The sequence below is a fragment of the Budorcas taxicolor genome, chromosome 1 (assembly GCF_023091745.1).
Source record: "Budorcas taxicolor isolate Tak-1 chromosome 1, Takin1.1, whole genome shotgun sequence".
NCBI lineage: Eukaryota > Metazoa > Chordata > Mammalia > Artiodactyla > Bovidae > Budorcas > Budorcas taxicolor.
The window spans coordinates 3358415-3371935 of record NC_068910.1 but is presented as its reverse complement, the minus strand read 5'-3'; the positions used below and the strand labels follow the sequence as shown (position 1 = coordinate 3371935).

The following is a 13521-nucleotide window of genomic DNA, read 5'->3' as shown; positions in this document are numbered from 1 at the left end:
TAGCTGCCAGGCTCCACTGTCTATGGAATTTTCCAGGCAAGAATACTGGAGTGGGGTGCAATTTCTTCCTCCAGGGGATCTTCCCAACCCCAGGATTGAACCCTCACCTTCAATGCGTCTCCTGCATTTGCAGGCAGATTCTTTACTACTAGCACCATCTGGGAAGCCCATGGGGGCTCATTCCCGACAAAACTCAACACCTGTTTTTAACAAAAACATCCAACAAACTAGTAACAGCAGGAAACTATCTCAACATAGTCAATATGTCATATAACAGCTAACATCACATTTTGTGATGAAAATCTTTCTCTAAGGCCAGAAAGCCAAGGACGATTGCTTTCACCTCTTTCAGTCCACATGCTGGAAGTTCCAGCCAGAATGATTAGGCAAGAAAAATAAGCACAAGGCATCCAAATTGAAAAGAAGTAACATTTTTCTCTATTCACAGATGACTTGGGGCTTCCCTGGTAACTCAGCTAGTAAAGAATCTGCCTGCAATGCAGGAGACTTGGGTCGGGAAGATCCCCTGGAGGAGGGCATGGCAACCCACTCCAGGGTTCTTGCCTGGAGAATCCCATGGACGGAGGAGCCTAGAGGCTACAGGCCATGAGATCGCAGAGAGCTGGACACGACTGAGGGAGTAAGGACACAGACGGGCATGATCTTCACAGAGAAACCTTGATCTCTCTCTCGCATTCGCACACATCTGGTAAAAGAAACAAATTCAGCTAAGCTGCGGGATATAGAATCAACACAAACATCAGCTGCACTTCTACACAATTAACAATGATGCTCAAAAAAAAAATTAAGTATATAATTCCACTTACAACAGCATCAAAAAGAATAAAATACTGCCAGGGTAGAGGGGAGGAGAGAATAGTTATTAAGCGTTTAAAGGATACAGAGTTTAAAAAAGGGTAGGGGGTAGAGAGTTTCAGTTTGGAGAGATGAAAAGTTCTAAAGATAGGTAGTGGTAATGGTTATATAATAATGTAGTCAATGTCACAGAACGGTACCCTTAAAATGGTTCTAATTTTAAATTTTATATTTTACCACAATTAAAAAAAAAAAAACCTCTCTTCTAAAAAAGGGCAATGTCTAACACTGATTAAAAAATTTAAAAAAAAAAAAGGCAAGGTAAAGATATGTTTAGAATAAGGAGTTAAATACCAGAAGAAATCAAATTTAGAGACTTGAGGTTAAGGAAAGGGTGGGGGTGGTTCAGAAGCTTCCTGTTCTGTCTCATGCCAAACATAATACTGGCCAACATTTAAATCAATGTGTACATACTACAAGAAGGTAGATGTATACATACTACAAGAAAATGAAAACTTAACTGCCAGTTTGTAAGAGGGCAGAATAACAAAATGTAACGAGTTGTGTCTTTTCAGGACACTGGAAACCTGAAACTCTAGCAATGAGTTTGCTTTCTTCCGCTTAATGATGTAGTTTTGCCAATAATGAGTTTTTTCCAAGTACAGGGAGTGCCCTAGGTTTTTAAACATTCCCTTAGAAGTGTGACATTTTCTGCAACAGTGATGCAAGTCCTGATGATAAAAGAAGGAATTAGGGTGATAAGAATTGGGGTATTTTCTCGGTGGTGACAGGGTCTTCCATTTCAAAGATCATTTCAAAGATATGACAAGTAAAACCAATGCTACTGTTACATATGATCCAGCCTTCCACTGTTTCAGCTACAAACTCTCAACTATCAACTAGCCCCTTTAAAAAAATTAACCCGTATTCTTTATGAAATGTCATAGTCAATTCTACAGCACACACATTTAGTAGAAGCCTGGATCTAGCCATGCCTCGGACACTCTGTGACCACGAAAGTTTTAATTTCTTTAAATAACAGTTACTGACTTTACAAAGTGTTACAATTAAAATTTGGAAAATGAAGGTATAAAGAAAATTGCCCAAATTCAAGAAAACTAAAAACGCTGTCAGCATGTAGGGCATTTTAGAAAACGAAGCCCCTGTGGGGGTCATTTGCAATGTATATATAGAACTATTGAATCGGGATGTGGTGCACTGGGAACATGGTGTTGTGGGTCATCTACACCTCAAACCACACACACACACACACACAGAATTCAGATCTGTGATTATCAGAGGTGGAGGAAGAGGGAACTGGAGGAAGGCGGTCAAAAGGTACAAACTTCCGGTTATAAGACAAATGCATGCTAGGAATGTAACTCAGAACACAATTAACATAATTAACACTGCTCCATGTTATATATGAGAGTTGTTAACAAGAGTAAATAAAACCTAAGAGTTCTCATCGTAGGGAAAAAATATTTATTTTCCTCTTCCTTTAGTTTGTATCTATGTAAGACAATGGATGATCACTAAACTTCCTGTGCTAATCGTTTCATGATACGTATGCGTTAAATCATGCTGCACACCTTACAGCTTCAGGTCACTTCCGTCGCTCAGGCGTGTCCAACTCGACGACCCCATGGACCGCAGCATGCCCGGCTTCCCTGTCCATCACCATCTCCTGGAGCTTGCTCAAACTCATGTCCGTTCAGTCAGTGATGCCACCCAACCATCTCATCCTCTCTCGTCCCCTTCTCCTCCCCTCTTCGATCCTTCCCAGAATCAGGGTCTTCTCTAGTGAGTCAGTTCTTCCCATCAGGTGGCCAAAGTACTGGAGTTTCAGCTTCAGCATCAGTCCTTCCAATGAATATTCAGGACTGATCTCCTTGCAGTCCAAGGGACTCTCAAGAGTCTTCTCCAACACCATAGTTCAAAAGCATCAATTCTTCAGCACTCAGCTTTCTTTATAGTTCAACTCTCACATCCGTACAAGACGACTGGAAAAACCATAGCTTTGACTACGGACCTTTGTTGGCAAAGTAATGTTTCTGCTTTTTAATATACAGCTTACACAGTACTATATGTAAATTGTATCTCAATAAAACTGAGAAAAAGATGTTTTTCATAGAATAAAATATGAACCTACTGTGCCATATGAAAGTCTGGGCTCTGAAGTTACTCAGATACGGCAAAGCGACCTCTCTACCTCTTAGCTTCCTCTTATTTAAAGTGGGGAAAGTAATGTTTCCTTTATAGTATTAACCGAAGTATTAAATGAGGTGATGAGCTAAAGCATAACACCAGGCACACTATATTATATAGTGGCAGGTACATGTTAATCATAAATACCTTACAAAACTGGAATGAAACTGTACACACTATTATTTTTAATGCATATGTCATCAAGTTTTACTGTTTTCGAAAGTATATAATTCTAACTAAAAAGCAGAAGTCACAAATCCTTTTAGTTTTTGTGTCCTTTTAGTTTGGGTTTTTTTTCTTTCTTTTTTTTTTAAATTTTGGAAAATATCCCCTAATTTTGGTAGTGGCATCTAGTTGCTGTTATGGGTTATTTTTTAAAAACAAGTTTTTATTGAGATATAATTCACCTACCATACACTCTATTTGAAGAGTACAAGTCAAAGGTTTTTCATATATACACAGATATGTGCAACCTTTTACCACAGTAAATTTCAGAAAAAGCTCAACACCTCAGAAAGGTATCAATTCCAATATCCAGACTGAGGCAAGCGCTGTAATCTACCTTCCATCTCTGAGAGTCCCCTGTTCTGGACACTTCATAGGAACGGAATGATATGCTATCTTCTGTGACTAGTTTCTTTCACTTTATAATGCTGTCAAGGGCATCCATGCTATGGCATGTTATCAGTAACTCATTCCTTTTTATGGTTCAATAATATTCCATGGTCTAGATATACCACATTTTGTTACTCATTTATCAGTTGTTGAACATGTAACCACTTCTACCTTTTGCCTATTTTGAATACTCCTGTAAACACTGGTGGGCCAGTTTTCGTTCCATCTCTTTTGGGTTTGCAGCTTGGCATGGCACTGCTGGGCCAGGCGGCAACGTCATGCTCACCTTCTGAAGGGCTGCCAAGTTGTTTTCCAAAGCGGCTGCACTATTTGATATCATGACCAACGATACAAGTTTCCAACCTCTCCACACCCTCTCCAATACCTATTTAACCAACCTTGTTTTCCTCAAAAAGACACAAACTCCTGAAACTGACTCAAGAAAAGAAGACAATACAAACAGAACTGTAACTAGTGACGAGACTAAATGCGGAACTAAAACCCTACCTGCAAAAAGAGCCCCAGCCCACGCGGCTTCAGTGCTGAATTCCACCAGACGTTTACAGAAAATCAGCAATTCTTCATAAACAATTCCAAAAAAAGTAGGTCACACAGTTTGTGAGCGGCAGGGCCAGGATTTTAACCAGGCAATTTTTCCAGAGTCTATACTCCTGACCACTGTGTTGCACTCTCTGAATAACTGAAAGAATCTGGATACATTGTAGTACACCGAGCTGTTGTTTTGTGTGATCCATCTTTCCTAGTTTATTCTGGTAATGTGATTTCTCTGGTCTGTAGCAAAAAAAGATTGTTCTGAGAACTTGGGAAAAAGTCATTTGCACAAGTGACAATGTTGCTATATCTCATTCAAATGGCAAAAGCAGGAAAAGAAAGAAGAAACTGTTAGTTGCTCAGTTGTGTCCAATTCTTTGCAATCCCAGGGACTATAGCCTGCCAGGTTCTTCTGTCTATGAAATTGAAATTCTCCAGGCAAGAATACTTGAGTGGGTTGCCATTCCCTTCTCCAGGGGATCTTCTCAACACAGGGATCGAACCCAGGTCTCTCACATTTTAGGCTGCTTCTTTACCTTCTGAGCCACTAGGGAGGGACCTCCTAAAGTTTCCTACACGTTCGTATTTCAATGACCTCTCACAACAACCCCACAAGATGACAGGCACTCTCCTCCTCCCGTTTTCTAGATGAGGACCGAGGCACATGCAGCCACAGACGGCAAGGGGCAGGGCCTGGATCTGAACCCGCATCTTTCTGATCCCTGGAAAGCCCATCCTCCAGGGCAGCCTGTCTCATGCCTCATCCCTACAACAGAGCTCTAGGGAGCAGATCCCCAGGCCTGTTACTCACCGGCGTGGGCTTCTGGCAAACAGGCAGGGAAGGGGCCCTTCATCGTCTGCTGAATGAGTGAACAACTATCCCAAGCTGACTGCTATTAACCCCGAACTAAAAAAATTTATCCCCACTCAATTACTGTTTAGCAACAAAATGATGACCTGCAGCTTCTCTTACACATTTGGCTGACCTAGTGTTATACAAATACTATATGTTAATAGTTTAAGTCATTAAGCTTAAAATTTCAAAATAATCATGGAAATATAGGGAATAGCTTGAATAGGAAGATTACTTTTGTTCTTCAAATTAACAATGCCTATTCTTGTGGAAGTCTCCACAAAATGTACTTTTTGCCATGGGAATCAATAGTTGTACTATTATACATGAAACTCCATTTCCTCATGGAAATAAGGCATCTGACAGAAAATTTCAGCTAGTGAATTTTCTGAATACATACACAAAGCTTATATTATCCTTTAAGTTACTATAGGTCAGTACTATATATAACTAAATAAACCCATAAGACGTAATGATGACTTCTTAAGGCAGTGATCCGTATACTAGTCTCCAAGTCTGTGTCAACTAGAAACTGTATTAAATGCAAAATAACTCTAAATATGAAAAGCCAACAAAGATTTTCAAGATAACTGTTCCTATCACAAACTAATGCAACAAATAAACACAAGCATCTTAACCCTGATATTTTCACAGCTCTATATTTTTAAAAAATATAACATTGAAAAATCTGTGAAATCTGTCTGCTTTCATCTTCAGTTAAAACTAACCATGATTTGTTGACAGTTAAAGACATGATTTAATCATGATTTGCTAAAGCTTCAATACTTTGGCCACCTGATGTAAAAGCCAACTCATTAGAAAAGACCCTGATGCTGGGAAAGGTTGAAGGCAGGAGGAGAAGGGGGTGACAGAGGATGAAATGGTTGGATGGCATCAGACTTGATGGACATGAGTTTGAGCAAGCTCTGAGAGTGGGTGATGGACAGGGAAGCCTGCAGTCCACGGGGTCACCAAGAGTCGGACACAACTGAGTGACTGAACTGAACTGAGTGACTGAATCTGATCATCAGATTTGCTGGGTGAAAGGGATGATTATACTGTCGCCTTAAAATTAATGGTTTATTGAAAATCTGAAAAATCTGCTCACCATTTTTACTGATTTAAGCTGGCATGTGTGTACTTATTTTTTACTTTAAAAAATCCTTTCTTTAAATGTCCACTCTTTGGTAAACCTGCTTCTCCACTCTAGGAGAAGTGGCTCAAAAATACAACTCTGAATCCTTCTAACGGCTCTTATTTGCAGCACGAAGCACAGTTTACACAGGAGCTTCGGAAGAAGTGAAACACAACAGGGTCAGCGTGCCCTTGGCCGATTGCTTCTTTGAGCCTTGGTTTCCTCACCTTCACTTTCAGCGATCGAATCAACCTCAGAAGGTCGCTGAGGACTGAAGCCCTTGTGCAGGGCTGGCACACAGCGAAACGATCTGGCCCTACTTCCCTCCTGGACACCTTGGGCTGCCTGCCTAGACCAAGGGACTTCATGTCTCCACCCTGTCTTTGCACAGGTTTCTGATTTAAGAAGCCCTGTCAGCACCTGCCAGGTTCCAACCCTGCCTCCTGGGGTCTAACAAACGATTACTCGCAGTGCAGGACAGCCTCCAGGACTCCCCTCCTCGCGTGGAGCTCTACGTCTCCGCATTTTATAAACACTTCCTAACCAGCCCCCGAGGACACTAAAGCTAAGACTGATGGCTCAGTCATTTCCGTATTTCTTGTTGTTTAGCTGCTAAGTTGTGTCCGACTCTTTGCGACCCCTTGGCCTGTACCTCACCATGCTCCTCTGTCCATGGCATTTCCCAGGCAAGGATACTGGAGTGGGTTGTCATTTCCTTCCCCAGGGATCTTCCCAACCCAGGAGTCTCTTGCACCGGCAAGTGGATTCATTACCACTGAGCCACCTAGCAAAACTCCCAGGACAGGGAAGAAGGTCAACAGTGACTGTGGACTGCACAGAACCCACTCCCCAGCACACACGGGATTAAGAGAATCAAATGTGCAAGAGACTAAGAGCCTGGGACTGGGAATTACATGTTCACAAGCCTGACAAGCATCAGACTCTTTGCGTTTTTGTTCAAGGTAGAATCTTTAAAGTCACCTTATTGTATGCAGCTAGGCCACCCTATTTATGCAAAGGAACCTGAGGAGTCATTGTGCTTGTGGTTTTAACTCATCTTCAAAGGCAGCACCCTGCTCTGGATTCGGACTGCATGCTGGCTGCATCGGGACCATTTCAAAGGGCGGCGCACAGTGATGTACTCTGCTGTAAGAGCACGAGTGCCAGCTGGTGGGCCAGCCGCCGTCACTCACCTCAGCCACCTGCCGGGTCCCCACTCTGTGCTGCACCAGCCCCTCCGCATTTGTAGCCATGGTGAAGCAAGACCATTAGAGAACCTGTTTGGAAAGATGCAGCGACTTCCATCAGGTGGGCAGAAACCAGCCTCCTTGAAAAACATTAGTAATCAAAATTCTCCTTTGGTACTGTCTGGTGCAGATTTTGTCCTCAGACCACAAGCTAACCAGCTTCTTCAATCACAGGTACCAATACTGATCAGTAGAAACACTTGTTTGGGGACAAGAATCCCCCCTGGTAAACACAAAGGTGAATCTGGAACTTTGCCAGGTCTCTTGGGTTGTAACAGCTTGGCTCACCTCTCAGGCAGGTGGGAGACACCTACTTGGATGGCCCCGGGTCACAGCGTGCTGAATGCGAAGGCGGCTACCTGAGAAAGCTGTTAAGGTCAACTTCCAGACAGAGCCCTAGACTGCTCTCAGCAACCAAGCTTCCGTTACTAGTGGCCAAGCAGGGAGCAGAGCCCTGCCGGTGTAACACCCCTCACTCAGGAGTTAAAAAGCAGACATTAACAAAAGCAGTAAGGAGACGACATTACTGAAGTGGGCTAAGAACACGGTACCCATAAATTTATCAATTTATATTTTTAAGTCCTCTTTAAATTAGAAACACAAATAATTCAGCTTTATCTTACTAGAAAAAGTATGCCATCATTTGCCTCAAAATCGAGGAAGATCGTCTCAAGAGGCACCGTGGTGCTGGTCTCCCGGGTCAGGAGCACTGGAGTGCAGGCACCTTGATGACACTGACCCCTGGTCCCCTGGTCATGCAGCAACGCTCCCCCGAGGGCCTCTATGTGTCGGTCGCCCAGTTGTGTCTGACTCTTTGCGACCCCATGGCCTGCAGCCCGCCAGGCTCCTCTATCCATGGGATTCTCCACGCCAGAATACTGGAGTGAGTAGCCATTCCCTTCTCCAGGGGACCTCCTGCCCTGCAGGTGGATTCTTTACCCTCTGGGCCATCAAGGAAACCCTGAGTAGTCCCTAAACCCTTTCCAATAACTCTGCCACAGGATAAAGGGACTCCACTTTGGACCCACATTCTGGACAAGGCAGACTTCACTACTGACTGCACAGGTCCATGGTTAACAGGAATCTAAAGCTCTTGTGTGACTCTCAGTATTCACACACAAAACGTACACGGGCCCATCCAGCGTGCAGCACACAAAATGTACACACAGTCCATGTGCCTGGCCCGTCCCAGGCACTGAATACTCTGCAATGCAACTACACAGAGCACTTTCCCTAGTTCTCACCTGAAGTGTTACTTTAAGCACTGATGTCGACAGAACTTTTCCACTCTGGTAGCCTTCTGTATTATTCTATCCACTATTAGACAGCCGCCACTTCTATTATCACTAATTCCCCTTCAGATTATTTTATTACCAAAATGAGAGAGAAATGGAGAATGAAACCATGACAGACAAATAAGAGAAGAACGGCCCCGACTTCAAGGATCACTGTCCTGTAAGAGCAGGTATTACACCGACCTTGACAATGACCCCAGGTCACCAGTGTCAGTGGATCGCCTTCACAGAACAAGATCAGGTCCAAGACAAGGGAGAAGTATTTCCGATTATTTATTCTTTTAATAAGTAGTCAAGAATTTTAACATTTGTTTACTCCTGTTTGTTTCTACAAGAAAAAGCTTTGAGAAACACTCTTGTCTCTTCCCCTATTACAGTCTGGTTCCAACTAATAAGAGACAGAGGAAAAAAGAATGACTTCACATGCACCAGAAATCAACCTGATAAAAACACCACTACTGCACGTGAAACCTCTAATCTTTTTTCCTCACAATCTTAAATAAGAGCTCTCTAAGGAATCAGATGGATAAAGATAGCAAACAGATATACTAGATTAAGAAATAAAATCTAAACAGCTACACTACATTAAGAAATTAAGTCCAAATATGCAGCTGCGACTGTAACACTTTGAGGTGTTACGAGCGTTTGTGTTGCCATCAACTGCATTTTGATGCAAGAAATACATGAACTTGAGTATTAAAAAATAGTGTTAGGGAAGTATCATTGAGTATTAGAGTAGAGAAATAACAAAGTATTAGAAAGGCATACCTTTCTACCAGGTTTCCCTAAAAGAGGTGCTTGACACCTCTTATTTGTCTATCACCTCTAAGATATGCGGTGAAAAGGATTTTACAGGTGACTGTCTGATAGACAGTAACTCAGAAACCTTTCTGTAGTGACTCACTTTAACACTCAATTTGCAGGACTCATCACCCTCAGCCAAGGCTCAGGGGGCCGCAAGATACTGCTAATGACTGGTGATAGCAGACATCAGGCCTCAGAGAAGCAGCAGTGAGCTGGAAGTTCAGGAAAGCTAACCACTCTGCATCTTAATCCTCCGGTGATTATATAAATGATAAGTATCTTCTACTCTGCAGCTCATCTGCTTGCTTTCTTCATGGTGTCTTTTGATGAATGAAAGTTCTTAAGTTTCATAAGGCTGAATTTCTTTTTCTTTACAGTTTGTACTTTTATTTATGAAAATTCTGTCCTACCCCAAAGTCACAAGCCTAATTTTAATATGTTTAAGTCTCTCACATTTAAGTTCTCAATCCATCTGCAAATTAACTCTTGAGTCCAGAGGTAGACAAAGGGTCCAGTGAATTTTCTTCAATTATGGATCATCAATTTTCGACCCCATTGCGGGAACAATCTGAGCTCTCCTCGCTCGTCTGCAGTGACTCCTCGGCCGCACCTCGTGCTCCCGAGGACGTGGCTCGCGGTTCTCTGCTCTCCTGCACAGCTGTCCTGCCTTCCTCTGTCTACTCACCATCTGACTCTACTCCTTCACAGCTCAGGCTTGCTCTCTGTTGGGGCAGGCGGCCCCCTCCCCACCTTGCTCTCCCTTCCACGCCAACCTCTTGGTCTATAGCAAACATGCAATACCCAGAGCAACAACCTTCCTTTATATATTGGATTGACCAAAAAGTTCGTTTGAGTTTTTCCCATAAGGTGCTGTGGAAAAACCGGAATAAACTTTTTGGCCACCCCAATACTCGATGTCTTATAATTCTTGATCTGTCAGTTTTCCGCCACCGAAGAAACTACAGTCACCACCAAGAGCAGCTTAGGAAGTGTTTACGAATGAACAAGGACGAACGTGCACCTCTGGAAAGGCAAGCGGAGACTAACAGAATATGAGAGAGACTAAACTACGAAAACTGCTCCCAACACTGATTTAAATCCAGAGAGACCAGGTAGGAGAGAGAGAAAATTTTAAAAACATATTCCATTTCATCATATTTGAAAAAACATGTAAAGCTGCAAACTGCATCTTATCCTCAGGTATAAACCAAAGAAGACAGAAGCTGCTTCCTGCAGGCATCACAGTGTAGTGAGAAATAAGTAAAAGAGCATCCTCTAGTGAGGTCAGGAAGTGAGGGGGGACCTTTAACTTAAATGCCCTAGAAAAAAAAGACAATGTCAGGGGGTCAGGCTCCCCTCAGGGCTTGTTTTCCTGGCTACCCCAGTCACAGGTGGCCCCTGGGACACAGGGAAGGGCAAAGCCTTGAAAAGGGTATCGGGAGATGGTTACCAAGTAGGGGGGGTCTTTCAAGAAACAGCAGCTCTGGGGAACAGTGGGTTATGTCCATGAGTACTTTGAAAAGCCATATTCACTAGTACAACATAATTCTGCATTTGAAATCTGAGAAAAACAAACAAACCAGAAAACCCTACTGCTTAGACACTACAGACTAGACAAAGGCGTCGGCCACAGCCTTGCTGGCAGAGCGAAGCAGCGCCGTGCTGAGTAACGCACACTCGCTGCGGGGCCACCGCACCCCGGGCAGGACACTGACGCGGGCAGCTCCCGGTTCAGAAGCACAAGGCTCCAAAGGCTGGCGCCTGCCCACTTGCCTTCTAACCCTGGAGCACCGCACCCCCCCTTTTCTCATCAATTAACCAAAGAGCAGAAAACCATGTACCCTAAGTTAAACAATAAAACCAACCTATTATGGAATACTTTCCTATGGTGGTTTTCAACTAACCAAGTTCAACTACCATCCATCCTTTTAAAATAACTAGGCAACAAGTTGACTGCTGAACATGAGTAACAACAAGAAGAAATAAAGGAGAAAGTCCTTGTCCTTGAAGAACTTATGAAGGAAACCAGTAAGAGCTGAGCAAGGTAAATGCTACAGTCCGCAGGAAAAAGCGATGGCAGCTTCACAGGAGAGAAGCCAAGACGACTGGTCTTGAAGGGAAGTGGAATGGAGCAAACAGACAGAGGGTGGGTGGGAGAGAGTTCCAGGCAGAGCTCAGACAGACAGGCAGACCACAGGAGGACGCAGAGTCGAGGACCAGCAGGCAACCTGGGGGGGACGGCTGGGGCGCTCAAGGAGAGGGCCGGACACTGAAGGCAGCGACAGCTACCAGAGGAGTGGCAGAGAGATGAAGTGGCCATTCCTGGCTCTTCCAAAAAAAAAAAATCCTTCGGGGGACAGTGAGGAGGGGACAGAAAAGGACGGTCCACGGAAGGCCAGTTAGAAAGTGGTGGCCACAGACGAGGGAGAGAGTCTTAACCTGAACTAGCAAGTCTTCCAGTGCACAGATGACAACAGGGCGCAGCATAAACACCATCATATGGGCCGCAGAATGGCAGAAGTGAAACTGCCACCGCCTGGCCTCATGTGGCAGGAGGTTTCAGAGCATAAACTCCTTCAAATACAAGTACATCAGTATCTCTCTCAACAACAAAGAAGAGGACACAACGGAGGCTTTAATCAGCTCTTCCAGATTTACAGAAAGCATCCAGCTGACCAAACTGTGCAACCAGGATGTCTCTGGTTCCAGCGAGGGGCTGCAGACCCCACTGCAGTGAGAGCAGGGCTCAGCCTGGGAACACCCGAACCCCAGGGCGCTGGAGAACAGCCCGGCCGTGCGCTCCCCAGGGGCAGGCTGAGAGGCCAACGTCTCCAATGACAATAAACACGTGGGACAAGGAAACTCTGTCTTCGCTGACAGCAGAGGGTGAGCCTGCCTTCCCCTTCACAAAGAACAGATTCACATCATCCTTATTTATATACGATGTGGCCCCAAATTACATAACATTAAAGATTTACTGCCTTGATATTTCCTCATCTAAACAAATATACTGGGTTCAGAGGCCCTGGCAGGCTTCTAAGCTGATCTGATACTGGACTGCGTGAGATTATCATGAAAAACAGATCTCAACCCATACATAAAGGGCCTAACGCTGTGCCAGGCACACAGCAGGCATGCTGTGCATGGCGCTACTGCTAGCACCAATTTCAAAGTCACACGAAAGCAGCGACAAACTGTATATTAAAATGCATATTATAATCAGGAATAGGCCCCTTATTTTGACATGAGCCACATGAGATTTAACTACATATGTATATGTATATATGCTCATACAATATTTATAATTCACTCGAATTAAACTACACATCTGAAAAATGAAACGGCTGAATTAGGATAAATCTCACAAATATTTGAAAATAAACCAACACCAACAACTGTTTGCAAAATACTACTACTGCTATAGTATAGAACTTCTTGCCTGGGAAATCCCAGGGGCAGAGGAGCCTGATGGGCTCCAGTCCATGGGGTCGCAGGAGTCGGACACAACTTAGTGACTAAACAACAACAGGGCTTCTAGACAGGCAGTGAGGTGTGCGGTCTAAGTTTTATTATGCTGTGCCTGTCAGAAGTCTCTCTGGACTCATGAGAAAATAAAAGCAAAAATATAAATAGAAAACACCTGAGAACTTAAAAAATGAGAGATACACAGCTCAAGACTTGAAATCACAGATCGACCCGAAGGCAAGAAACAGATCAAGTGACAGATTCAGTGAGTGCCCGTCACACAGAAGATGCCACGAGGACCCCGGCAGGGCCAAGCTGAGGCACAGAGCCTGCTGTCAGAAAGAGACTCAAAGATGACTTAGGTTTGGGGCCAGGCGATTTCCTGTGCCCACAGGAAACCTGCTTCTTCCCTGTTCCAAGTCTGGGGTCCAGGAAAGGGCAGTGGAGGTGCGTGGGGGCTGCGGAGGTGGGTGAGCAGGGACTACCGGGGAAGAGGAGCGGCTCTCGCCTCTGTGGAGTCCCAGAGACCAG

General features: G+C 44.0%; 1 protein-coding gene across 5 annotated transcripts in view; it reads right to left on the bottom strand.

The window, feature by feature from the left end:
- The window catches only part of NR2C2 (nuclear receptor subfamily 2 group C member 2), a 115625-nt gene that overhangs the window by 92466 nt on the left and 9638 nt on the right, over positions 1-13521 (bottom strand). For 3 of the 5 annotated variants that reach the window (XR_008199331.1, XR_008199336.1, XM_052639303.1), the window contains exon 2: positions 7373-7456. The exons of the other annotated variants lie outside the window; for them this stretch is intronic. Coding sequence is in view for 1 of the 3 variants with exons in the window: in XM_052639303.1 (XP_052495263.1) it covers positions 7373-7432 (60 nt within the window). In the remaining 2 variants the exon portion in view is untranslated. The remainder of the gene's footprint in view (positions 1-7372; positions 7457-13521) is intronic. 5 annotated transcript variants of the gene reach the window in all.